We start from the raw sequence: 27,186 nt of genomic DNA, 5'->3' as shown, positions 1-27,186 counted from the left end.
CGCCCCGCTCCCGCGGCCCTCGCTCGGGTGAATCGGCTGGCGTGGGCGGGGGGGCTGTTCGGGGGAGGGCAGAGCCGGCCCCGGCCGGGACCCCGGGATCGGGCCCTCCGGGCGCCGCCGGGCAGGGCAGGGAAAGGAAGGGATGGAATGGAAAAGGAAAGAAAGGCAAACGAAGGTGCGGGGGGAGATGATCTCCCAGTGCCTGGCCTCTTGGCAGGCGCTTCTGTACAAAATTCAATCTCTATTTTTTATGAGAAATAAACTGTCTAAATAAATTTTATTAGGGGCAACCAATATATTTTCTGGTACTGCCCTTTGTTCCAGTTCTACGTGTGTGTAACAATCTAAAACCTATTTATTGAGGAAAAATCACTGGATCCGTCATAGAAAATCCTTTTACTTTGCTCTGAAGTGATTTCTGAAGACACTCGTGTCACTCTGAAGATTTTTGGCCATTGTGCTAAAGCCTTTCCTTGTTAGGAACTTCAGTTCCTATGATCATGTGGGGAATACCGTGAATTGTAACAGGGAATGGAGTTGACTGGCAGTTTTCTGGCTACACTGGGAAAATGGAAAGATGACGGGGAATCAAATCCTTGTAAATACATCTCCGACGCTGCCCAGGTGAATTCGGGCACTTGACAAAACAGGAGTGCGCGAAAACAGAATGTGATTAGGGTATTTTACATGTGCCCCATTGTCATTTTCTTTCTGACATGCCTAAGTGTCAGCCCAGTCCGCTCTTTCCTCTCCCGCAGACTTCCTTTTCTGATTTCCCCCCTTCCCTTAAGACGATTGCGATCCGAAGTCTTGGAAGAAATGATTTAGTTTGTTTATACTGCTATAAAAATCAAGAGCAATAGAAAAGTCATAAAATGAAGCGCGCTATCAATCACACCGCAACATTGTTATTCAGCAGTTACTAACAGAGATTGATAATACTTTGATTTCATCCCATTGTTATTACTCTGATGTGTCTGCACATTAACTATTACACATTTATTTATCGACCTGAAACATACAACAACACGGAATAGATGCACACGCACGCCTTGCCACCATGCCCACGGCGCGCTCGGCAGAAGCCGACTGCAGGCACCTCGGGCGCCCGCTCTCATGTGCCAACACATGCAGCTAAAACTGAACCCCAGACGCCCCGGCCAGCCCCTGACCGCTCGCCTCACCCCGGCCCGGGCAGGGCCAGGCTCCCTCGGCCGCGGAAGGCTGCGCGCCGCCGGCCCGTCTCCCCAGCGGCTCCGCCGGCTCCGCTCCGCGGGTCCCGACGCCCGGCAGCGGGCCGAGGGGCTCCTCCCAGCAATTTTCACCGCCGGGTCTTCCCCTCCTGCCCTCCTGCACACAGAGAATAATTTTCAAAGGAAAAAACCGCAGCAAATGTGCTGTCTCCGTAGTCACCCATCCAGCCGGGGGAAAAAAAAATAATCCCGAAACTCCCACCCCACCTCCATCTCCTTTCTTTCTCTCTCTGACTCCGGCTAAATTGTGGCCCGGCTCTGCGTCTCTGTCCCTGCTCTGAGCGGCCGTTCCCGAGCACCCAGGTTCTTCGCAACAGCCCGAGGTCTCGAAAGCTGAAGTGAATCAATGTAGCTTGAGCTGGGAGGGGAGAATAAAAAAAGACAGCAAAACTGCCCTAGAGATCGGTCGGCCGGTTCCTTTGTCTCCTTCAGTCTCTGCCGAAACCCCTGCACATCTGAGCTGCAAACAAAACCACTCTTGCATCTGTTCGCATGCAGTGTTTACAATGTTTCGTGTAAGTCAATTGGATGGCGGAAAAAAAAGCCATTGGCTCCGTATTATTTAACATAGACTTCACTGGGCTCGCATTTTGGTGGAAGCTTTATTTGCACTAAATGAATAATCTTAATTGCATCACTTTTGAATTAAAAATCAATGTTAATCAAGTTGGAAGTAGTAAATATCAGTTTTCATTGTGCCCGGGTAGAGGGTATTTTTCTTGTTTTGCAAATAAAAATACAAGTCAAATAACTTTAAAAGGGCATTATGTTCTGCTACAAATACAATTGAAACGGATTGTTTAGGAGCGGATCAGAAATGGTACAGAATTTTGCACTTAATTTCCTCAGTTATCATTTACAATAAGAACCTCTTGGCTTGACAGCCAAGTCTAAACAGTAGTAAATTAGTACAAATTTATACTGATTTTACTCTAATAATCGTAATAAAAGCTTATAGATTTGGCACTAATTACATAAATGCCTAATGATCTTGAAAATTACTCTGGTTAGAAATATATTACTAATCTAAACTTTGTTGTTGGCTGGCTTTGAAAAATCAGAACATTAGAAATGGTTCGCTTCACTTCTGCAAAGCACTTAAAATTGTTCAAGTAGTTTAACATATTCAAGAGGAAAATAAAAAGCATTTAACTTTATTTACTGCTTTAAGTTGAGTTTGTAGCCTAGCCCAACTTGGAAACTTTACCCGAAAAATAGGGCATACGGGCGTTTAAATCGCGGGCAGGGAGGCAGAGCTCCCCGGGCGGCCGGGACGCATGTTGCTGGGCTCCCTTGCCCCTCGTTGTGCCCTGCCTCGGCACCGAGCGGGACCTGGCAGAGGTGGCGGGCAGGCAGCCCCGGGGGCCAGGCGAGCCTGGGCAGCACGGCCCGCTGCGGGAACTCGGGCAAGTTTCTCTTTCCTCGACGCCCAGCAGCCGTCGGGGCTCCTGTGGGTGAGAGCCTAGATGCAGTTTCCTCTGCCGCTCCCGCTCCCGGTTCCCCGGAGCCGCCGGCCAGCGGGGCCAGCGCTGCCCGGCCCCGCGCTGCCCATCTTCCCCGCTCGCAGCCCTCGATGAGCTCTGAGCCTGCGAGACCCTCGGGAGGCTGATCAGGTCGGGTCAGAGGGTGCGCTCCGAGGAGGCACTAAAAACAATAAAAGTCGATAAATCAGGGGCGACCAGGAGCGGACGAGTGTGGCAGATGTGCATTTGGAAAAGAAGGAGAGAAGGAGAAGGCGGGCGGCCAAGGAGAGCGGATCAGGGTAAGGGAGCGCGGGCGCGGTGCGGGCCGGGCCGGGCCGGACCGGGCCAGGGCGGCGGGAGGCCGGGGCGGCGGCAGCGGGCGGGCTGCGGGCGGGCGGAGCGGGGCGCTCCGGGCGCTGACATTTGCAGGCTGCCCTCCTGATTGGTCCCCGCGCCGAGCTGCTCACGGGTTCATTGAAGTGTTAAGCACCTCCCCGTCTCTCTAAAGGACATTATAATGCAAGAGACCCCCTTTTTAACCACACACCGAATTTTCTTTCATTTAGACGATCTATATATATATATATGAGTGTGTGTGTGTGTGTGTGTGTATATATATCTCATATCTTATATCTATTTTAAATAACTTAAGGCCGCTAAAATTTGGGGGGGAACAGCCTTCGCCCTGGAGCGGTGCGCGATGCTGTCTCACGCCGACCTCCTGGACGCCCGTCTCGGTGAGTTTCCCCCGGCACCCCCCCGCCCCGCGGCGGCTGCACCGGCGGCGGTGGCGAGCGGGGAGGAAGCCGGGGCAGGAAATTGACAATTTGTTCCTTATTTTACCTTAATGCGTTCTAAATGGGCTAATTCCTTTAAAAGTAATTGTACTGTATTAAAGTTTAATTTGATTTAACATAAAAAAGAAGAGCGTGAGACCTACGGAGTATGTAGATCTACAGCGAGTTGTGGACCATTTAATTTTTCTCTCTCCATTTTTTTATATAGATAGCTACAGATTATTATTATGATGATTATTATTTTAGGACAGATGAGCTCGATGGTGTTTACGGAGTTCTGTGTGACCTTTTTTGTTCGCCCGTTTGCTTTTATCTGCCTTTCTTAAAAAAAAAAAAGGGATAAATATCTGTATCTATCTATTTATGGTTATTAATGAGTTTGTTCAGAGAAGCGGAGGGAGGAGAGGGGAAAGATCGGCCACTGACCGAGGTCCCCGCGCATCTGTCGGGGACGTAATGCTCCCGGCAGCAGGGAGGTTCGAGCTTTATTTCTTTCACTCCGTCTCTTTCTCTTACCAGCTCCGCTGAAAAACCCAAGTTGAACCCGTGAAAACTTGCTCTCCTCCTCTTCCTTTTCCTTGGTCTTTCGAGGGGAGGCCGGGCAGGGAACTGGTTATTTCAGCAGAAAGAGGAGCTGCTGGATGTAAAGTTTTCTCCTCTCCGCCCGGCTCGCTCCGGGCCAGGGTCTCTGCCTGTCGTGGAGCCGAGCAGGGCTGCGGGTCTGGCGGGCGGCCGGCCGGGGACGGCGGGGCGGAGGCGGTGGTTGGATGTCCTCGCCAGTTCAGTGCACTGGAGAAGGGCTCGTATGGATTCATGCTCAGCTGCAGCCGAGTGACTGCCGCCCCTTTGCTTCCGCAGGGATGAAAGACGCGGCCGAGCTGCTGGGACACCGGGAGGCGGTGAAGTGTCGGCTGGGCGTAGGGGGCTCGGATCCGGGGGGACACCCGGGAGACATGGCTCCCAACTCGGACACGGTGGAAGGCACCACCCTGCTGCCGGGGGAGGACATCACCACGGTGGGATCCAACCCCAGCTCCCTGGCCGTCAGCGCCAAAGACCCTGATAAGCAGCAAGGCCAGCAGGGCGGCCAGAACTCCAGCCAGGCCGGGCAGCAGCAGGGTCAGCAGAAGCAGAAGCGGCATCGCACTCGCTTCACGCCGGCGCAACTCAACGAGCTGGAGAGGAGCTTCGCCAAGACTCACTACCCGGACATCTTCATGCGGGAGGAGCTGGCCCTGCGCATAGGTCTCACCGAGTCCCGGGTGCAGGTATGAAAAGCCTCCCCCGCGCATTGCCTGCCGGCCCTTCCCCGGTCGCACCGACGGCGGCACGGCCGGCCGGCGGCGAGGCCAGGCACAGCGGGAAGGGGGGTGGGTGCCCCAAACCTCAGCCCGACGGCGGCGTAAATTACCCACCCCTGAAAGCAACAGTTTGGTCAGAAAGACTTGAAATCAGACGTGCGTCGCTCCCCTTTCCTCAAAACTCTCACCTTGGGGTGTCCCCTTGTCCTCTGTCCTACCCACCTGCAGCGCGGTGGTCCCGAGTGGGGCGCGGGCTGAGCTTCCCTCAGCTCCACGGCCCGACCCGCGGCTGGAAGGAGTCCCGGGAGGGAAAGCCCGAGAAGAATGGTCTCAGTCCTCGCAATAGCCCGGCGCAAAGAGTCGAGCCGAACCTCCCGGGAATGACTCCTTTTACAGCAGAGTCCGGTGGCCACCGCGGGGCCGCTGTCCAGGTAGCGGACGCCAGGGCCACTGTCCAGGGTGCTGACGGTGACACTGCCGCGGCACCGCCTAAGGGTCGTCCGCCAGAGCCCACGGCCCTGAGAGCCGAGGTGGGATGCGAGGGAAGGCATATCGGCTCGTAAAAAGGCATTTCGATAAAAGCCAGATATGTTTGGACCCGGAGTTTCCCCATACTGGCTTTTATAATGCCTGAGGACGGCGGGGATAGTAACTTCAACATCTAGGGTGCACTTCGTTCTCTAAAATACATACATACATATACTTACGTACATAGGCAGATATATATATGCACATAGGACAGTAGAAAACTATTTAGGCAAATACATGTAAACGAAATTTGGCAAAGGGCGATAAGGTTCAAAGCGCTAGACTGCTCAGACGCAGCTTTTCTTGCGTATAAGGTGTTTTTAGCGACTTTCTAGGCGAGTCCATTCTGAGGAATGAAAGCCCGCACAATAGAATCACTTGTGGGATGCGCACCCCGGCTCAGTACAGTGCACCGGGACTGTCGCTGCTCAAGCACTTTAGCGCAGTCACTGTTCAAAATCCCTCTCGGCAAGCACAGGCTCCTCAGCTAAATAAAGACACGTCAAGTGAAATCCCTAAATGAACGTTTTATGAAGGAAAACAGATTCCGTTCTTGAATGTGACAGAAAAAGCACGTCTGCTTTTAAAAAGTAAAACAATTTGACTCAGTCTACACAGAACTATAATTAGTTTAAATTAAAGAAGAAATTAGATTCACAAATAAAATATAATTGGACAACTGACTCCATGAAAAAAAGAAAACGAGGTCTATTAAACTTTATTGGGTTTCCCAAAGGTTAATGATACCAATTTCAATATTAGGAGTGTGGTAAATGAAGTAAAATATAAAATGGAAATAGTTATTTTCTAACAGCACATCAAAGAAATTCGTAGGAAGAAAGACAAAGTGTTTTAATGGCCTTGGCATAATCTTAAACCAATGCTAATAGCTCGAGACTGCTGATAAAAACAGTTTAATAGAGTGTCAATTTAAAAATTTTTTACAATAATGTTCTGTAATTTAAAAAGTAATCAGATCAACATAACCTTCTTAATTAACACTTCAAAATGATTAACATTATGTAATCTATGGCAAAAAAATATTTAATATATTTACTTCACAATCCGATGTATCACTAGTCCTTGATCAAATTTAAATTAAATAATAATTAGTTTATGTTCTTATACGAGTACTTAGCAGTTTTCCTTATAGTTAACAGATAGCCTACACATTCCTTTCAGTACATGGGCTCCACACTGATTAAGGAATGTTCAAAATGCTTAATTTATAGCGGCTGTGTATGTTTTTAAGGGTTTTAGATGCTGGAATAAATCACCACTTTCCTCATTTTAGATCTGTATTTAATGTATATGATACATTTAAATAATTATTAAACTGGTTGATGCTTAAACGGGAGTCCAATTCCACATCTGATATTGCTCTGCTTTTCAAGCTGCTGTAATAAAACCATTCTTTTTATAGCATGCCATTATTAGAAACCAATTTCAGAATTATTTATAACCTGGAATGGCTTATTAAGCAGCAATGCGAGAATCATGCAAATTACGCGATCAAATGCAATATAATAAGCATAATCATTAGTCTCTAGCACGGATTAATTAACTTTCAATATTTTATTTACATAAAAACTAAATCAGTGAAATAACTTCTGCACAGTCAGGCTTGCCTTCCAATATTTTATATGAACAAAAATAATGTGCTATAATTCCATTGACCGTGTCCCCCACAATGGTCCCGTCACCTGCCACATCTTAATAGGGGACAAGCTGAGAGTATTTTCTAGTTTTCTAATGGAATGAGAAATTGCATTTTCTTCTTCTCCCAGCACTATTAAAGTGTAATGAATTCGGCCCAGAGTTCACGGCTGGCTGATCGAAATGAACCTGAGATCTGAGCTTTAATACAGCTCTCCAGATTTCCTACCAAATCTTCACATTAATCATCCGCTGGATTCCAATGAGATCTTCATAAAGCTTCGGCTTCTAAAAAAAAAAAAAAAAAAGAAGAAAAAAATTTAAAAGAAAAATTAAAAAAAAAAGAAAAACAAAAGTGATATTGTCTCCCTTTCTCTCTATTGCTTTCACTCTCTCTCACCCGTTTATAGCTGGGGAATTAAATGGGCTATATATTTTAAAATACATTTACAGGATGTCTATATTACTATAACAGCAGATATCATCAAGGTAGGTTTTTAGATTCCAACCTCCATTAGATTCTCACTGTTGTATTAATAATTTTCAGGGGCTAGCTGCATTTTAAAAGGAGTTCGAAGTTGCCAAATGCTCATGGTTAATATATTTCTAGAGTTGTCATATGCGCATTTTCAAAATCTCCCACACGTTTTTCTTGCATTTTAAGCTGTCATGCACCGGTTTTCAACTGGAAACACTCACATTTTAAAAGCATATGCAGCGTAGCTATGAACTTAGACGATCAGACCTGATGGAGATTCTTTACACCACCAGCAAACCATGAAACATAAAAACATTTTGTAGCCGCAATTTGACTATTAACCCTAAAACATAACTGAACGCGATTTTTCGATAATTCATACAATATTCAGTTCCCTCACGGTCGTTCATTCCCGCTAATGGGCGTCCGCTCTTCTCAGACCGCCTATGCAGCCCGAGACGGTGGAATCCGACAGATCGGGGCACAGCGCTCCCCGGGTTTCAGGTGGACGCGCTTCCTCCTGGCTTACGACTGTCTCGGTTGCTTTCGGCCATCCCTGCCACGGTGCCACCACAGGCACCCACTCACCTAAACCACTCTGGTTTTATTATTATAGGTTTGGTTTTGTTAGGTTTTGTTTTTTTTTTTTTAAACCCAAATACGGGCGGTTTGGTGCGAGGGTTTCCTGGCCGGACGCCGGTGTCCCGGGACGCGTCCGCTCAAGGGCCAGATCCGTAGGCTGCTCGGTTTTTTTTTTTTTTTTTTTTTTTTTTTTTTTTTTTTGTTGTTTTTTTAAAATCCGTGGGAAGGCCAGGCTCTTTTCCTGGAGTCTGCCGCTCAGGACGGACAAATCGATCGCTTTCGCTATAAAAAGTTCCAGCGGTTTCACCAACCCGTGACGGGGACGGGCGTGGGGCTGCGGGTGCGAAGAGCTACCGCCGTCGGTGGGGGCGAGGCTGGAGGGGGCGGCGGGAGCCGGGGCGGGGGTCCCTCCGGGGCCCCGTGGTGGTGGTCCCGCGGGGGGTGGTGGTGGTGGCTAACGGAGCGTGTCGCTGCCCGCCGCCCGCAGGTCTGGTTCCAGAACCGCCGCGCCAAGTGGAAGAAGCGCAAGAAGACCACGAACGTGTTCCGCGCTCCGGGCACGCTGCTGCCGACGCCGGGGCTGCCGCAGTTCCCCTCGGCCGCCGCCGCCGCCGCCGCCGCCATGGGGGACAGCCTGTGCTCCTTCCACGCCAACGACACGCGCTGGGCCGCCGCCGCCATGCCCGGCGTGTCGCAGCTGCCGCTGCCGCCGGCGCTGGGACGGCAGCAGGCCATGGCGCAGTCCCTGTCCCAGTGCAGCCTGGCGGCCGGCCCGCCGCCCAACTCCATGGGCCTCTCCAATAGCCTGGCGGGCTCCAACGGCGCCGGGCTGCAGTCCCACCTCTACCAGCCCGCCTTCCCCGGCATGGTGCCCGCCTCCCTGCCCGGCCCCAGCAACGTGACGGGCTCGCCCCAGCTCTGCAGCTCTCCGGACAGCAGCGACGTGTGGCGGGGAACCAGCATCGCCTCTCTCCGCCGCAAAGCACTAGAGCACACAGTCTCCATGAGTTTCACCTAATGGCCGGCGCCTCGCCCCGCGCCGCCGCCGCCGCCGCCGCCTCGCCCCGCGCCCCCGCCTCGTCCCGCGCCCCCGCCTTCCCCCACCCGACTTACCAGGGAGTCGACTCAGGATCTGAAATCAGACACCAACAGACTGGTTTGTGGGCCGAGAAACACCCCCGACCCTCCCCGAGCCCCCCTCCGCCCCCGCGCACCCCCGTGCCCCGCGATCCGCCCCGTCCGGCGGAGGGAGCACTCGCGGCCGCCCCGAGCCCGCCTCTGCCTCTCTCCGTCGCCGCGGCCCGGCTGTCCCGCCGTCCGCCCGTCCGGCTTTAGCTTTGCAAAGAAATTAATTATTGTTTCTGTTTTCATAATTTTTACGGTTTATTTAGGAGCGGCGACCTGCCGCCGGTTCCTTCCGCTGCGAGGGCGCCGTCGGGGGGAGGCCGGGCGGGTTCGCGAAAAGGCACGGAGATCCCAGAGAGAATCAAATCCATTTTGATTAAGCATTGATGAGCGACAGCGAATGTGATGGGGTAAAAAAGAAAAAAAAAATTAAAAGCTTCTTTTTGTAAAAAACAAAGGGGATAAAAGGGGGAAGAAAAAAGCGCGCAAGAGCGCTTCCCTTTTTCGGATCTTTGATTTCGTGACAGTTGAGTTGCCGATCCTCCCTACCTTTATTTACGCATTTATTTACGTTCCTGCTGCTATTGTCCCTCCGCAGCGCCGGCGGAGGCGCCGCCGCGCCCCCCGCCCCGCCTGGCCTGGCTCGGCCCGGCCCGGCTCGGCCCCGCGGCCCGCCCGCCTGCATGTGCCGGTCACCCCGCCGCAGGGCAGGGCCGCTGGAGGAATGAACAAACGATGTGAAATAGGATGTTTTGTGTAGATAAAGCATTCTTGTTACATACTGGTCGATTCGTGATATGTTTTAACTTATTGTCTGTGCTTATTTATTGAATTTTGGGTTACTTAATAAATGTTTGAGCTAATATAAAACATATTACTTGACTTTTCCGGACACGTTTATATCAAGTTAATGTGAATGGATAAATAAAATCATTTTCAGTATGTGATATGAAGAATTATAGATTTTGATGTGGCGTGTGAGATATGAGAGGTGTCTTCAACTGCAGGCAAAAAAAAAAAAAAAGACAGGACTTCCTTCTGTGGTATTCACTGAGTCCTTTGTCACAAGTTTGGGGATAGTTTGCTTGCTTAACTTTGCATTGATGCCTTTCACTTGTCACAATTTTAATACTTCATGATTAATAAACTTTTGTTAATCTTTCTGTGTGGTTGGCCTTTAAACTGCGAGTAACGATAAGATCTTTGGTGAAGCAGGGCAGGGGCAAGGGATGAAGGAGAATGGTCAGTGGGAGGCTGGGGCAGGCAGGCAGTGGAGGGATGATATTTTTTTTTCCGGAATGTTAGATGAGGGCATGGGTGCTGGCAAAGCAAGCTCCATGGAAGAGAGAACTCTACTCACATGCAAACTTTGATTTGGTGGGAAAAAGAAACACAGCACATTGCCAAGCATCATACAGTGAGGTTTGGGCTTCTTTTATTCTTCTTTCCGCCTCGCCCTTGCCTTTTATGCAATACACTGAGATCTCTTCTCCTTATACATCAATTACACACCTCTTAATTACACACCTGAGAGTGCCCGACTCCATAGGCACCCACAGAAGGGTCCTTGCCCTCTCCAAAGTGCATATTACATGTGCATATTTAATTTAAAAGAGAAATAAAAGCAGAATAAATTATTGGTGATCCAGACCACAAGTGAGTCCTGTGGGAGTCACCTGAGGAAACAGCCCTACTGCAGGAGTCTTCTCCTTCAGGTGCTGAAACAACCCAAAAATGGTCCACCTGAGATAGTCGAGGATTAGAAAGACAGGTCCCATACCACAATCCATCTCCCGGTAGCACTTGGGAAAAGAAGTCACCATATTCTGTCTCTCCTTCCAGCCTTGTCTTCAGTCCCTAGCCCAGCCTTGGGCAGAGCAGCTGCGCCTAGGGTTAGCTCTGAGATTGAAGTCTGTGATCAGTTTAGTTCAGTCATCAAAGACATGGGCACACAGGGTAAGCTGTGTATGGAGCAGAGCTGGTTAGGATACCTCCTGCTTTCCTATCCAGCTGGTGACCCTGCATGGGCCAAGGGGAGTAGCAGCCAGCTGGGATGTCCCTTGGACTTCCCAGTTCCACAGTGTTCTCTTCTCCATAGTGTGGCCTGCTGGGAGGGCAAAAGGTCTCCACTTACATGCAGAAGAGTGCAAGTCTCACTCTACTTCTTCCAAATGTATGGAAGGTTGTTTACAAGCACATAATTTTTACAGCTGCTTTATATTGCTATAAGCAAGACAGCTTTATGATGTAGGAATGTCGTAAAGTGTGGTATGGAAGATCTTAAAAAATACGTGCTTTTTAATGGTGGAGAAAAATGCTCTCTCTGGCTGGGGGCAGGGGATTGAGACACAACCTGTAAGATTCAACTCTTGACACTGAACATTGCAGCGCTGTGAAAGGGACCTTACAAAGGTCCTTCAGCTTAATGCTTGCTCCTAAAACATCCATCATTTCCTCCATATTCTAATGCAACTGTAGTCCTGGTTATGAGCAAAGCTTTTTGATCCCACACAACTTTGATACAAATTTGATTTGTTTCCATAGCAATAGATCCCTGTGTTCTGAGTCCTGGAGATTTTTGAAATTTTATGTACCCTTAGCACCCACTGAAGCTTTGCAGCATAAAACATCTAAGCTGATGCTCTTATGTGTTTAACATGGGCAGAAGGAAGGAGACCACCACTCACATGTGCTACATGCTTTGTCTGAATTATTTTACTGCAAACTCTCAATCTTGCTGATGTTAAAAGAAAAAAATTAAACAGCAAGAACCTGTTCTACCTAACAACGTGAACAGCTTTACTTCATTCACATAAAGTGACCAGAATAAATGAGTGAATTCCACATAAACTGAGAGGGAATAGTTATGTGGAATAACAATTAGCCTGTTTACGGACTAAGTAGGTAACACCAGCCACCTGAGTTGTTACACGCTGGGCTTATTTGCTTATATTAAGGTGCATTTTAGCCTTAAGCTGATCCACCCAGTGTGTAAGTAGACTGAGATTTATGTTCTTAGGTATGGATTCATTTCCACGTCGGCACATATTCATGTAATTCTACTTTCCTCTAAACACAACATCACCCCTAATGTTTAAGGAATATACATAAAGATAATGTCACTGAACCTTTCATTTGCACTCTTGATGAAATGCTTTGACACTCTCTCTCTCCTCTCCTCTCCTCTCCTCCTCTGCTTAAATCCCCATGGAAGGCAGAATCTGCTCTTATCCGCTGCTGGAGATTGCAATCACTGAGCAATTACTAATATGGGAAGAAAGTTTGTGCAAGGCAAGGGATCAGACAACATTGCAGCATGGATTATATTATTGTACTAGCAGTAATGATCCCTGCTCTTAGAAATGAAAATGTGGTTTAATTTGTGTTGTGGTATTTAAATTTTCATTTTTCAGAAGAAAAATCTCTGCACATGAAAATGTATCTTGCAGTAATGGAGGTATGGCAGTTAACCTGTCAGTTGAAAGTATGTAACCTTCCTTTTCTCCTTTTCATGACAAAGGTAATCTCATCTGAGGGCATTTATGTGAAGAAATAACAGCATGGCATGGTGAAACCACTGGCTCATTAATCCTGGCATCTACTTCCTGCAGGGCTTCTTGATTAGTTAGATTCATTCATCAGATATTTCAGAGTTTTTGATTTCTCACCACTGGCTAGGTTCACTGAATTCAGGCTAAATTGAGCCAGAAGCAATGTTTATTAGTAATTTTGTAATACAGACTATTGTAATAATTCAGTACAAATATTTAATCTGAAATATATCCATTCATTTTAACACCTAATGCAGTTTGCAGCTGTGTTCAGAGAGAACAGAAAGAACACAGTGATTTGGCATGTATTTTCTAAATTTTTAACATGAGAGCTAATAACAAGATCTTCTTAATTTCCAGTGCTGGAATTAAAATTCCTTTCATTCTAAAGCAAGCTCTGGCAGGGAGATGACCACCTCTTACCTGCTGTTAAGACTGAGCTCAGGGTGGTTGGTCTGGGAAGCACAGCCTTTCAGCACAGAAATCAAAGGGAGAACAAAGGAATTTTAGTTTACCCCTCTTATGTGTTATAAACATAGGAAAAATCCAAATGCTACAGAAGATAATGGGAGAGGAATCCTTGGAAATTAGCAACCTATAAAGTCACAGATATGTCTCAACTGTTTGATAGCTGAAATAGAGTTGCTGCTTGGACAGCAAAGACAAAGAAGCAAAGACCCTTATCCTGCAGCCCTTAAAGCCCACATTGACCTGGCAGTGAATTCAGCAGATGCATGCGTGTACATTTGCAGGGCTGGTGCTCAGAATTGCTCTGCCACTCAGCTTTCTCACAGGGAAAAGACTTTATTTTCTGAAAGAGATAAGAGGACCACAGACGAATCACATTCAAATGTCTGACCCACACCTCATCACCACATCAGCTCATCCAGTCATGGGGCAGGTAAGACCCAGGGACTGAGAGTCGGTTTGACTTTGTGAATACATGTGATATACCCAAAATTTATTGGACAGCTGATAGCCATGTCTTAACTCAGAATAGCAGATGTATATCCTGCTTGCTCCTTTTAAACATCATGGACCAATTATTACCCATGCCCTGATGGAACTGGGAAATTAAAACGGAGGTGGCTGTGGTGATGGAAGGGCACAGTTGGCACAACAGTTTTAATTTTTCACCTGATCACAACATGACTAGCAACAAGAGTGGAAGGGCATGGTCTTGCCTGGGATGTGGCAGTGGGTGCTGCTTGACTGACCAGCATCCTTGCATTTAAGCTGTGCTTGGGAGACTTTGTGAATAGTCATATAAGGTCTTCTGTGAGATTTACTTCTAGTCCTCAGAGAAAAACTGGTAGGAGGATGTCTCCCTTCCTACTCTTCTCAAAGCTGGGGCTCATGCACAGAGGAGTGTGTCTTTGTCTTCCACCTGGGATGTTGTACAATGGTATGGATGGGAGGTCACCACTCTTATTTGCCAATAAAGTGTGTCTATTTCAGCTTCTCCCATGATTGTCTTTGAGGCTCAAGAGTGCTGCTGCACCTTTCTGTTGAATCATTCATCAATGCTAATGCTTAAATACATTTTTTAGAGCTAAAATTTTGCTTTTAGATCTGCCAGAGGAGAATCACTCCCCAGGAGCAAGGAATCCAGGGGCATTTGTGCAGAATTTGTGTTTGGAGGTTATATAACAATTCTGCAGAGATCCTTACTCTCCTTCGAAGGTCGAGAGGGAAAATGCAGAATATGCTTAATACACTGCCTCTGAGGGTGACGTTCTCTCCTGACCCTCATAGACAGTTTGTGCCTTGGAGTATGAAGTTTGATTAGCCTTTTTTCTCAGCACTGGAAGCATCATGGTAGTGATCCAAAAAGTGCTTTGGGAAAAAACAAACTATGGACTTTCTTTCACTGACCTCCTGCTACAGTGAATTTCATAAGCTGACAATGCACCCTGTAAGGACACATTTCTTTTTTACTGGTTTCAATTTATTGCCCTTTAATATAATTTAAGTGGCAGCTATGATTCCCTGTGGCTCCTTTACAAGCTTTTAAGGTTTATTTTTTTGCTAGCTTCTTAAAGAGCATTTATGAATGGCTCTGAGCATCCTCTCCTGGTTTTGATGTCTAACAACTGACAGAGAGCACCAGTCCCTGTTTCAAGGCATAAACATTATTTTATAATGAAATTTCTATGCACTGGAAGGCTGTGACTTTAAGCTTTCTGCCTTATACCAAAGTCCAGACAAAACTTGATTTGTCTGTTAACAAAAAGACTCCCTGTGCCATGGAATCTGAAGGATTTTGTTGTGCCGTAATCACAGTCCGTGTGAGTCAATGGTACACTGGGAGAGTAGAAGACACAGGAAGAAGACAGAGTGGTCCAGCTGTTTTCCATGGCTAAAGCCATTGTAAGCTACTTTTCACTGTCCCCATGGTCCTTGAGAACAGGATGAACTCCCATCAGGGGCATTCCTGGGAAGGAATAGGCTCTCATTTCAGTAACATCACCCAGCTTACAGGCTTGTGTGGCTAGGGAGATATCCACTGAATTCAGATTTATAAACAAGTCCAAGTGTAAAAAGGTGTTTCAGCCTCTACATGGCTACAAAATGTCATCAGAAATTAACCAGCTTTGCTCTTTCAACTGGAGAACAAAATGAGGAGTCTACAGAAGGTCAGACGTATAAAAATGCATTGAAATGAAAAGGGAGGAATATTAAATTACTAAATAAAGAATTATACTTGGTGCAGTTTGTGGCTCTAATCTTTTTATCTATTATAAGCAGTAATTAACACCCACAACTGTATTCTTTGTCAGCTTGTGATTTTCAGGTCTTGGTAGCAAATAAATGACTCATAGTTCTCATACTTTATTCTTAAATTTTAATTACTGTAAGAAATATGTGAAGATAATGCCACTATATTTTATATTATTGTCACTTTGCCCTTTCTGCTTTAACTGTTCTGCAATTTTAAGCTCATGTTTGCTCAAACTGTGACTGGATAGATCCCTGCCAGTGTGGGCAATGCTGCTGGGCTCTGGGGCACCTTGTCTAGGCATAGACAGCTACAAGGGAGATGTTTTCTAAAGGATGCAGGACCCTGTGTTATTAGCTAATTGCTCTGGCCTGTCTTCATGTCTCACACAGGAAGCTGCTGCCTCTGATCCACTCATCATGTGCTTTGTATACTCACTTAAATCAGACCTTTCTCATTTAACTTGAAGATGATTCTTGTTCTATCTACAATAAATTGTTCCAATAGTTGTTCATTCATTATCACATCCTCTCTTGGCCTCTTTGGTAAGGTGTAAATCTATAGATTTCATTCATGGATTCTACAGTCAATTACATCCAAACCACAAAGTTAGCCTGTTGCTTGTTGATGCTTTCCATATACATGCTCCTTTAGTGTTATTACTCTGACAGCAGTTGGTTACACTAGTCCCTACTAAATGAAAGTTTCCAATGTTGCAGGTACTTGTTTCAAAAACATCTAAGTGTTTTGGCATCCAGATCTCCTCTTCAAAGTAATGTAGGCTGCAAAATTTCATCAGTTTTAATGCTCTTTTTACTTTCACTAGCTTCTTATCAACTCCACAATGAGTTCATTACTTCCTTCTTTATCAAATAATGTCCTCCCTGATTGCTCTATCTATAATCTATATGAATACACAGATCTTTGCTTTCCATTAACCACAACTGGCCACTTTTAATGTTGCAGTTGTCTAGTCATTCCAGAGTTTTTTTCTACCAAGCCACAAAGCCTCATCTGATGTTTAAATCTCATTTTGACCCTTGTATTTTGTCTCTAGCTTCAGACTGAGCTACCAATGCCAAGCACAGCATTGTGAGAGTTGCTGTGGGAAAATGAACTCCGTCAGGTAGACCCAGCACAGACCTAAAGCAGTTTATGACCCTGTATGTGAAAGATTATCTACCAGCCTACTCCTGCTATCACTGTTGCCTCTAGGATTTTGACACATCACATACTCTTGTGACTACCTGTGTGAATCACTCCAGGTGAAAAGCAATTTGAAGCACCATTCCTGGCTATGCCTTTTGCCCTCACCTTCAGCTGTCATCATGGGTACCATTCAACTGGTGAATCTCCATGAAATGACTTTGATTTATCTAGATTACATCTAGGTCTTCTCATTTCCAAATTGGCAGAAGAAATTCAAACCATCTGGCACTTGACTCATCAGCAAATTGTTTAGTGGCAAAAGCCTTCCTCCTTCAACTTACTCAGGGCAGTTTTAATTGGTTCTGTCTTGTATCAGAATCTGTGCAGCAGTGGAAAATCCTGAAGATGTCCTGTTTGCCTCAGTACATTCTCTAGAGGATCCCAGGGAAGCAGTTTGACTGGCAGAGAGAGTTGGAGTCCCACCTGCACTCTAGCTGAGATGTGCTGGCCAGAGTAGCTGTGCATAGGGCCAGGCCATTACTTCCTCAGATCCTGAGAGACTAACATTGTCAGGGAGTACCTCCATGGGATGCCTCTGTTTGCTTCTGAGTCTGCCCTGCCATGTGCAAGAAAGCAACACATGACATTTTCTCTCTGCATTTCTGTGGAGGAATATCCACAATGCAACCTGCTGCATTTAAGCACAGACAGCTGACATATCGCTTTGACTATTCAGCTTTACAACATTATCTTACAGAACAAGTGGCTCTCACTTACCATGGCTTTACCAAAGATTATAACAACACTCCTACATTTGTTAAAGGTGAGTTAGCCTTTGCACAAATTCACAGTTTATTTGGGTGCCTGCATCAATTCAGTTTGGGCTGATTTTTGAGGTAGTGTTTGCTGAAACTCTTCAAGCTGGAGTTTTTGGTGCCCAGGCTTTCTGAATATTAGATTCTCAGAGAATATTGTATTCTCAGACAATCAGAATAGCAGATTGTTACATGAGTCATTGGACCCGGGAAACATGTATAAAATCCTCTGATACTCTTAAGTTCCTTCTTATGAGCTGAATTTAGACTGAAGTTTATAGAATTTTGGGTAGAGGACAATAGGCACAAGAGGTGGACAACAGCTTTCACAGCAGGATGAGGAGAACCCATTTCTCAAAATTTCCTAAGTGGGGCACCAGGCTGCAACAGCCTTGCTGACTTCAATATAAGTAGCACAACACCTTCAGAAATCCTAATTTCAGCAGTACCCATGCACTCACTTCCAGTGCATCTCTGAGGACTCTAAAGAATGACAAGGATAAGCCAATAGGAACAAAAAACCACCGTGTTCATGATGAATTTGGATTGTCTGTGGACATCTGGGTGTTGCTCAAGCATTTCTGTAGGATTTATTTCTGCCTACTGGGTAGCAATGTTAGGGTTTGGAGTCCAAAATGCAACCCCCTGATATGAATCACTGCCTGGAGATATATTTGGTGAGTAAAAGTATCATCTGAAGAATCCTACTATGGTTTATTTACTGGTCATATCGGCATGTGAACTGATTTACACTGCCAGAGAAAACGCTTGCTTGCATATGAATGTTATTACGCTATCAACTGCTTCTGATATCTCACAGATTTTTTTTCTATTTTCTCCCTCCTAATCTATTTTTTTAGGCCAACAACCCTGCTTCAATACCAGCATCTGCCTTTCTAATAATGTAACTATTTACTGCATCATTGTACTCTACTCTCATTTCATGTTATCACACTCTCCATGACAGTATTTGAAAATTGCCAAAACCCTCAGTGAGAAATTTGTACCAGAGGGAAAATGAGAAACACAAGTGGTGCAGCCAGGTTATCATGAAAAGGCACGGAGGCTGTCGTCACGCCATGCCTCTCTTGTGTGACCTCCTTCTGGACTCAGGCTGAGGCACTCAGACTGCCTCTGCTAGAAAAACTGATGGTTAGTTTATTTTTGGTGTGCTTTCACTAGAAATGCTCTGAATCCCTCTGGACAGCTCTGTGCTGTGCTTACATCAATGTTCTTTGTGTTCTTCAGTGAACAGAGTTCACTACTTTCTCCAGCAACGAACGCCTATGCAGCAATCAGTGAATTATTATTAAAACAGGAATTGTTGTATGAAGTTATATCTTCAGGACTGAGTGGGCCTGACTTAGGCTAAGAGACATTAACTGAAGCAAATGTGCTGGATAAAGGAGAAGCAAAAATAACAGAGTGAATATACTCGTTATCAGCAGGCATCAAATGTTTTCCTGAGCTCAGTCCCCAAGTAACTCTACCTCTATCTGTCACTGTGGTCCTCAGAAAAAGAGATCCCTGGGTTTTCCATGCCTTGTCAAAGCCCTCCCACTGTGTGGCTTCTGCAGACTGTGGCAGCCCAGGACATGCTACAGTCATGCTCACAGTAGGGAAAAGAAGGCACTTTAGGAAGAACGGTACATTTGGGCAATAAAGTGCTTGGGACAGGGTGGCTACACATGAGTTTGTCTCTAGTATGTTGTGCTCTATTTTCACAGTGTTTTTCAACTGCCATCATATGTGCCCTGGAACTCCACCAAAGTTACCTGTGAGTCAGGTATTGACTGTCAAGCATCTCAGCTGCCCCAATGCAGAGGGATGTGCCTGACACCCACACACCTCCTGCCTCCTCCAGTGCCAACACATATCTCAGTCTCCATGAGTGAATGGATACACTGCTGTTATCCCAGTCCACTCACACCCCAGATGTCAGAAACACTCCTCTTCAGGTGTTGCACCAGAGTTCTCTGCTGTGTAGGTGGGGATTAACAAGCTAGAGCAGAAGATACTCCCACAGAAAGATGCAACTCAACCATTGCCAGGCTGGCTGACTCTTGATAGTGTCTATTTCTCTGGTTTAGCTTGTTTGTAGAAATGTGGAATCCATTTTTCATTAGTGTCCATGTGCTAGTAGTACATGGACATGTCTTCTGTAGCTGGTAGAACAAGGAGTCTCCAAATCAAGATATCCAGAGGTCCGACTTGTAACCAAACAGTTTGAGTGACCCAGACAGAATGTTTCTCAACTGTCCTACAAGCTCTGGGCAAAACAAGGTTATTTATTTCTGCAACAAATATCAGAAGGAATGAGGACTATCTTCTCTCTTTTTTTTTTCTTTTTAGAGTCTGTCTTCTTAATAAAGAAGCCAAATACAAAAGAGTACTTAAAAAACAAAACATCACTGTAGACTTACAAGGCACAGAAATGCAGGATGTCTGCATGTCTTAATTCATGTAATAAATATGATGATGTGTCACGCTTTATTTACTGTGGTTTGGAACCCCACCTGTGAAGTTACATATTGCCCTATACACAACATGGTAATATAGAAGGCTCTTCCCAATGGCAATAACATAAACGTATACTATTAAAAACAGCACATACACACAAATCCAAACAAAAATACACATTGAGTTACCATAATTTTCAATCAAAACAATTATCAGAATGCTTTTGGAATAAAGCTGGTTCTGTTTTCCCTGTTTTGTTTGGCTTGTCCAATGAGGCTACAAAATATCACCAAGTATTATGGATGTGAAGTCAAAAAACTTTCTTTCAGTTTAGCTGTACTGAATGGCAATTACACTTTCTGAACAATCATACAACTTCTTTAATCAGATGAGGTAATATGAAATTGGCTAGATTTTCCTCAATACTTTCAACTTCAGTGAAAAATGCAGTAATTAAACTCTCGGTACAATGACTTTCAAAGCTCTGTGCACTCTCAGCCCCCTCTCTTCTTCTCTTTCTGTATAATAAATCCTTAGGAAAGCCACCACCACGACTGAGACAGGTTGTGAAATTGTTTAATAATGTTGACTCAAACAGTGATATCATTTGGAGACTCTTGCTTGTATTGCAACATCTTTAAAGACAGCTGGAAGCTGGTGGATGTTACAGACCAGACACAACCCCCTGTGATAGGAAGGAAGGTGGTTGCTGTGAGGGGGGTCTCTATATTCCCTGTGGTAATTGAGGTGAACCAACTTTAGGGGAGGAAACCCCAGCATTGTCCTCTTTGTCCCTCCCTGGTGGTCTTACATGCCCTTCTTTGAAACACTTCTCTTGGGAGAGGGACAGATATGTTAATGCCCCAAATTTTCAAGGCCAGGGAGGGTGCCTCAGCAACTTTTGTCACCCCAAGCAAAATAATTTAATGCTCCTGGAGAATAAAAAGCCCCAGCTGGAAAGCAAACCCCACAGAGCCAATTGCTCTCCCCATTCTGAGAAGATCCTGCTACATCAGGTCCTGACTGCTTTCTGAGTATGTGTGGGGGCAGCAGTTAGATTAGTTAGAACCAGGAATCTCTACTTTACAAAACTGATAATTTCATCAGAAAAATACAAATCTATTTTAAGAAGAAGGAAAAGAACATAACTGTGAGGTTTCTGCCTTCCCATTTTTCATCTGAAAATAACATTAGCCTAACTCCAGTGAAAATTATCAGAGAGTATACTGGGGAAAAGATCACTTTTGTTCCCTGTATGGGAGATGTTGTCAGCTGGAGCCCCTTGGCTCTGGTGTGAGAACCACATTACATTTCAAAAGGCAGTTCAGCCCCCAGAAAATGTCATAAAATAATAACAAACTTCCCAAATATGTTGTGGTTTTAAAATTATGTATATAAGAAACTTGAACATTGTGTGTTTGAATGGATGTAAAATGTCTGTCTTTCAAAAACTAGGCTGCAATTCTAAGGATGCCATGGAAAGAAAAAAAAATTACTAGCTCTAGTAACAGATGTGAAATTACATTAGATAAATATAATCATTAGTTTCAGTCTCACCCTGGTTAATTTGTTTGTGGAAATGTGCAACCCATTATTCATTAGGTAATTTTTCACACATTGATTAGAAAGCCATGTCGAATTGTGACCCCGCACATTGGGGTTTGCCTATCTTGCAGTGAACTATATCGCTTACAATAGTGGAAATGGGGGACAAAATGTTTATCTCAGGCTGATTTTGTGCCAATAAGTAAAGTAAATCAATAGCCAGTGAAGTGTGAACGACATTTCTCTGCTGTATAATATGGTTTTGGGGGCAATTTGACATGCTACAAGGGGAAACAAGGGTCTTGAACAGAAAGGTAATAAAAGCAAATCATGCTGGTAACTGTTACTGAAGTCTTGTGTTTTTCTCTACATGGGCAGCTTTAAGATGAGAAAAATAATGCATGTAGCAGTTCAAAAACACTAAGACACTCCCCAGATTTGTAAACATTGGAGATCGAATCCAGGTGTGGTTGGGAGAGGCTTGGGTCTCTGGAATGGGTGCTGACTCTGTGTTTAGGCAGGCCCCTGGGCAGTGCTGGCAGTGCCATCGCTTCCCTAACAGCACTTGCTGCTGCTGACATCTTTCTTCTGGCAGCTTCCTGTCTAAGGGGTTAAATTCTGAGGCTATAAATAGTTTTTGCATCAAATCACAGGAGCAGGTATTCCCACATCCCCATGAGACCACTGCAGCATGTATGCAGCTTATTTTAAGTGACATTTGCTGCTAGTGTAAGCCAGCAGAACTTCATCAGCTTCAGATTCTCTGTTTGCACAGCAAAGCTGAACAGAACCCTCCCTACTGTTAACTTTGGTATTTTGCCTTTGTGAATTGCAGATAAGTTAAAGAAGGGAAGAAGGGAAAGTGACGTATTTATGGTTGCTGCTATCAGGTCTTTTATATTCCTGCACAATTTATTCTTCCCAGAAGACAATTTGGGCAGCATAGGTACATGATCAGTGATTTTACACAACACTCATTGTGGGATACCTTGTTTCTTACCCACTGCTGCTTGAGTCAACCAAAAGTCAATGGGAATTTTTTTTTTTCTTTTTTTTTTTGTTGGCGTTTCTGTCACCTGTAATGCCTTTCACAGACCGTCATGGTTTTTGCAGCAGTCTAAGGTAAAATACAATAATAAATCTGGCCAGGAGAAAAAGCAGTGTAACATACCCAGCCATCCCCAGACAGGAACTTTTGGGCACACCTGGGTTCATGACAATTACATTCATGACAATGGATTCTGGCCAGGGCAAGCAGCTATGAAGTAATTGTTCCCCTACACACCAAAAAAAGTTTATGCTTTCTAGCTTCTCTCATCCCAATCACCTCAGTCTTGGGAGTGGAAAGTCTCTTCAGGGTCTGGGCCAAACTGGCAGAAAAACTGCTGCAGTAATGAGCTCTCTTTGCCCAGGTGCTAGGTAGTTTAAGGGAAGGCAAGGTGCTGAGCATGGGGGAGTCAGGTTGTTCTAGAGAAGCCCTTCAAATTGGGAAGCTGACAATCCTATATCATTCAGGGTGCTGGAAGTGGCATGTGGCATGGCCCCTCTGAGAATGGCTGTTTGAGTGCCTGCCTACCACAGAGGGGGAGCACAAAAGTGTTCGTATCCAGGAATAAAGATCCTTCAATCAAATCACACACTCTGCCTGCTGGAATTAGAAAGGCTCAGCTCCTGATATATTTTAAAATAAAAATGAATAATCAGTGTAGTAAAAAAAACATGAATCTTAATATCACTCAAACTTGGCTATAATGCTGCATTTGGATTTGTATAGAAATAAAACTGAATTGTCTGAAAGAGACCTGAAAGTCTGAAAAATAGTAGAACAACACCTCTATTAAACCCACAGGAATCTCTTCTAACATCAGAGGGGAAAAAGCAATATATATCTGTCAATTTATAAGGTGCCTCTGCCTGGCATTTTAAGCCTCAGATTTGTTCTTTAAAATAACTTGCATTTTTCCACATAATGCATAGTGCATTAAGGCAATTAACATTTAATTAGCAGCAGGTTTTCCTCGGCAGGTCAGATTGCAAAGGGCTCACTGTTGTTGCCATAGAAAGTGGAAGGCTGGGCTGTTTGGTTTCCAGAAAAAGAACAGCTGTTTTTGAGCCCTGACAGTCTGAAATCATCCTGAGTAGTCTATAATGTTCCAAAGGACAAGGAAAGCAGGAGGAAGTGGCTGCCACTGGTATCACAGAGACCATCTCAGGCTGCTGGAGAATGTCATCTGCTTTATAAATCATTGTGTGCTGTGTTAGAGTATGTTTTTGATTGACCTGACAGTAGAGCTTTAAAACTCCTGTATGCACTCAGTGAGATAATTTAACTGTTTTCCTCCAATGTGCTTTTTAATTGTGTGAGCAAAGCAGTGCAATTATTTCTCAAGCTTTTGGTTTTCATCTATCCTTTTTGTTGTTTTTTCCCTTTCCAGATTCTTCACTCTTTCTCTGGGTAGCCATTTGGGGCTTATTGTGAATATTATCCAAGGATACCCATATGCACAAATTTCATTAGGAAGTCACATCATTGCTTTGAATTGAAAGTGGGTATCAAGTTAGTGAAAGTAATAATTGTGAAGGGATCTTTAAAAAGAACAGAAATACTGAAATGAAGATAAGATAGATGTAGTGAATCTGTAATAACACAGACTAAGGTCTCCTGGGGAAAATGAAAAAAAACAACAAACCTAAAACAAATAATCTCAAAGAGAACTTGGAAGAGCGTGGGGGCTCCCAGAAGGTGGAGGAGTTTGTCTTTTCTCCTCAGTAGGTGTAAGACAAGGCTCTAAATCATAACATCAGTGAAATGCAATAGCAACAACAACCAACTGTCATTTTCAATAGTACGATTGAAGGCTTCATGTTGGGGAAGGAGGTTATCCTGGTATACTCCTAGGCTTTGGTAATTTCAGGCAGAACTGTTCTTACAGTTCAAGGCAGTTAGAGAGAGAATGATTCAGACTAAAAAACATTCACAAATGGTTTTAGCTGTGGTTTTATCCCTCATTTATTTCCAGAGGATAGCAAACGAACAGCTTTCCTTCTTTTGGTGGGTAACAGATTTTACCATCAAAAATAATCCATCTGTCCTGGTAAATTCGTTAATCCCCATACTTGCATATGTTTGATAGAGAGATGAACAGGAGAACTGTAGTGCAAGCACAGACCGCAGGGAAAATATGACCCCAGGAATAATATGTACATATGTATATATGTGTATGTAAGTATGAAGAATATGGTATATGTATACTCCCAGCAAAGGGTGTGAAATTGGATAACCGTTTAAAAATTCCACTGTGTGGATTCTGTTCTTCAGATTATGCAAGAGACAGAGACACAAAATAACGTGAAGAAACTACTCTGCTGGTGGCACGGGCATGAGCAGCAGCTCTGCCTGCTGTGGGTGCCCTGTCTGACCTGTCCCAGCAGGGCTCTTCAGTGCTGTTAGCCAGCATTATGACTACACTGGCCCAGGAAGCCCAATGCACCTGTCTTAGATAAACCCAGGTGAGAAACCCAGAGATGGGAAGAAGCCGATGCTCTCTGCCTTCCCATGTTGATTATTGCAGTGAGCTGCAGTGAGGTAGTAAACCCAGAGTCTGTGGATCCTTTTGGACTGCACCTCCTTGGGAGCTCTGGGGAGCACTGCAATGCTGTGGGCTCCAGAGGTGAAGCTGAGAGTCAGGGCTGGAACATTACTGCATCCTGGGAGCTCTCCAGCTCTTCTCTCTCTACCTGGGTGGTTCTTTTTGCTGAAAAATACTTCAGCAAAGTAAAGGAGGACCGAAGTGATTTAACACTACATGTGTCAGTAGAAAAAGCATGAGTCTGTGGTTGGTGGTGGTTTCTCTGAGTGCCAGCATGACTGCCTGCAGGGATAGGGCTCTCAGACCATGCTAGGAGTACAATGCAGAGAGGGGCATGCAGTGGGTTTATTTTGGTTTGTAACTGGGGGTAAAAGAAAAAAAGCAGGAACCTGTCTTCTTGAGAAAATTAATGCAGAGTCAGCAGGGCAATAGTTTCTGGAGCTATAGCTCTCCAATGCTCAGTTAGAATATGGACTAGTGCAATCAAAAGATCTTTGCTGTTTGGACAAGGCAAATCATCCCAAAACTACCCCCTTATGGAAACACCCTGTCCAAGCAGAAGCAGGATCATGGAGGTTTCCTGATAGTTAGATTGCTTAGTGACTTCCCTTCTGCCAGGTCAGGACAGCACAGGACTTTATAACAGCCCCAGAGGATGTGCTCTTGCCTGGGGGCAAACCACTGCAAAAAGAGCAAACTGCTCCTGGGCAGGTTGCGTTGCTGCTGAGCTGGCTGTGTAGGCCCCAGATGTTGTAAATTGGTTGCCATGCCTTGTCTCCCACCTTCCCATTTTTCTTTTGTTTCGCCATTATTATAAAAAATTGCTAGATGGCTAATATTACAAGTCCAGGGCAAAACTACTCATACGTTTAGTGTAAGGACATTTAAATATTTAAAGCAGATGGTTCCCAATGACCTTACATGTCTCCTTTATAAATGTATGTACTGTCTTATAGAACCATCTGCATCCCAATATGCAGCTCATATGTTTCCAAGTGTTTCCTCGTTAACCAGAGGAAAACTTCATCTTCCATCTGACGTGAGATAAAGGTTCAAGCTCAGTAACAGTCATGCAAATCAGCACTCCAGGTTGGAGCAGCATTTACCCCAGGGCAGTGAGGTGTTGGAGCCTTGGATTTTGCATTCCGGGTAAATCAACAAGGCTAGAATTTGCAGGATATGGGCAAGCTTCCTCACATGACCTAAGTATGGGAAGTCTTATAGGTAATTTGCAAAAGCACAGCCACTGACAATGACAGGCATACATCTTGCCTGATGCACCTGCATCACCTCAGCAAGGCTATCTGTGAAATGCAAACCAGTGCAGAGCAATGCATGATTTGCTATTCCCCCTAGATCAGCCTTGCTCCCCGCTCTTTTCTTGTACAGAAGAGCAGAGCTAAACTAGTAAAAGCAATTTTCCATTTTCCGAGAGACCCAGGGGAAATGTGCTCTGATCTTGTGCTCGTCTCACACTCCCTAGATTCCCTCAGCTGGCAGCTTTCCTGAGTTAGTCTCCACTGTGCAGAGCTTCTCTGTCATTAGAGCAGTATGGTTGCCTCACTCCTTTCAAAGACAAATCCTTTAATTTTTAGGACTCACTCTGTGACTGGTCGTGTGCTACCTGCACTTTTTTTTTTTCTGTAGGAAATAATCTAAAAGAATTGTTCATAAAACATATATAAGTGGCAGGTAGATGGAAAGTGGCATGCCTCTAATTTAAATTTCTATTAGAAAAAAATACAGAAATGTATTACATGAGATACTGCTAAGAGTTGTATGGAATATTGTGTTTTAAGACCTACTGTAGATCTATGTCGGTGCCTGTGAAAGAGAGGATAATTAGTGCCCGTACTCTCAGTCATATCAGACTAAAGGTAATGGGGTGTAAGAAATGGTTCATTAGGCTCTCTCAAGTACTTTTACTGTGTCCATACTATTTATACCAGCAGAAAAAATTCAATGTCTTTAAAATCAAGTCAAAGCATTCGCCTTAGATTCTTCAGTTTAAGAAATAACATTGAGTGATGATCTCTTAAAGTCAAATGGAAAAAAAATGTTCATAGAAAAAAAACCTTAAACCAGTTTTATTAGCATTCAGTGTCAATCCAAGGCAGTCTACATGCCTATGCAAATCCTGCCTCCTTCATTTGTGTTCCCCTCTGTATGCTTAG

The 27,186-nt window shown here is 44.8% G+C and overlaps 1 protein-coding gene across 1 annotated transcript; it reads left to right on the top strand.

Moving 5' to 3' along the window:
- The first annotated feature begins 3,416 nt into the window (after positions 1–3,416).
- Positions 3,417–9,076, top strand: OTP (orthopedia homeobox). The gene is made up of 3 exons (XM_062513638.1): positions 3,417–3,453; positions 4,372–4,781; positions 8,546–9,076. Exons 1-3 carry the CDS (start codon positions 3,417–3,419, stop codon positions 9,074–9,076), a joined length of 978 nt encoding a protein of 325 aa, XP_062369622.1.
- The last annotated feature ends 18,110 nt before the right edge of the window (positions 9,077–27,186 follow it).

This window comes from Cinclus cinclus, chromosome Z, assembly GCF_963662255.1.
Source record: "Cinclus cinclus chromosome Z, bCinCin1.1, whole genome shotgun sequence".
Lineage (NCBI taxonomy): Eukaryota > Metazoa > Chordata > Aves > Passeriformes > Cinclidae > Cinclus > Cinclus cinclus.
Note: the sequence above shows the minus strand (reverse complement) of the source record. Positions and strands in the feature narration are given on the sequence as shown.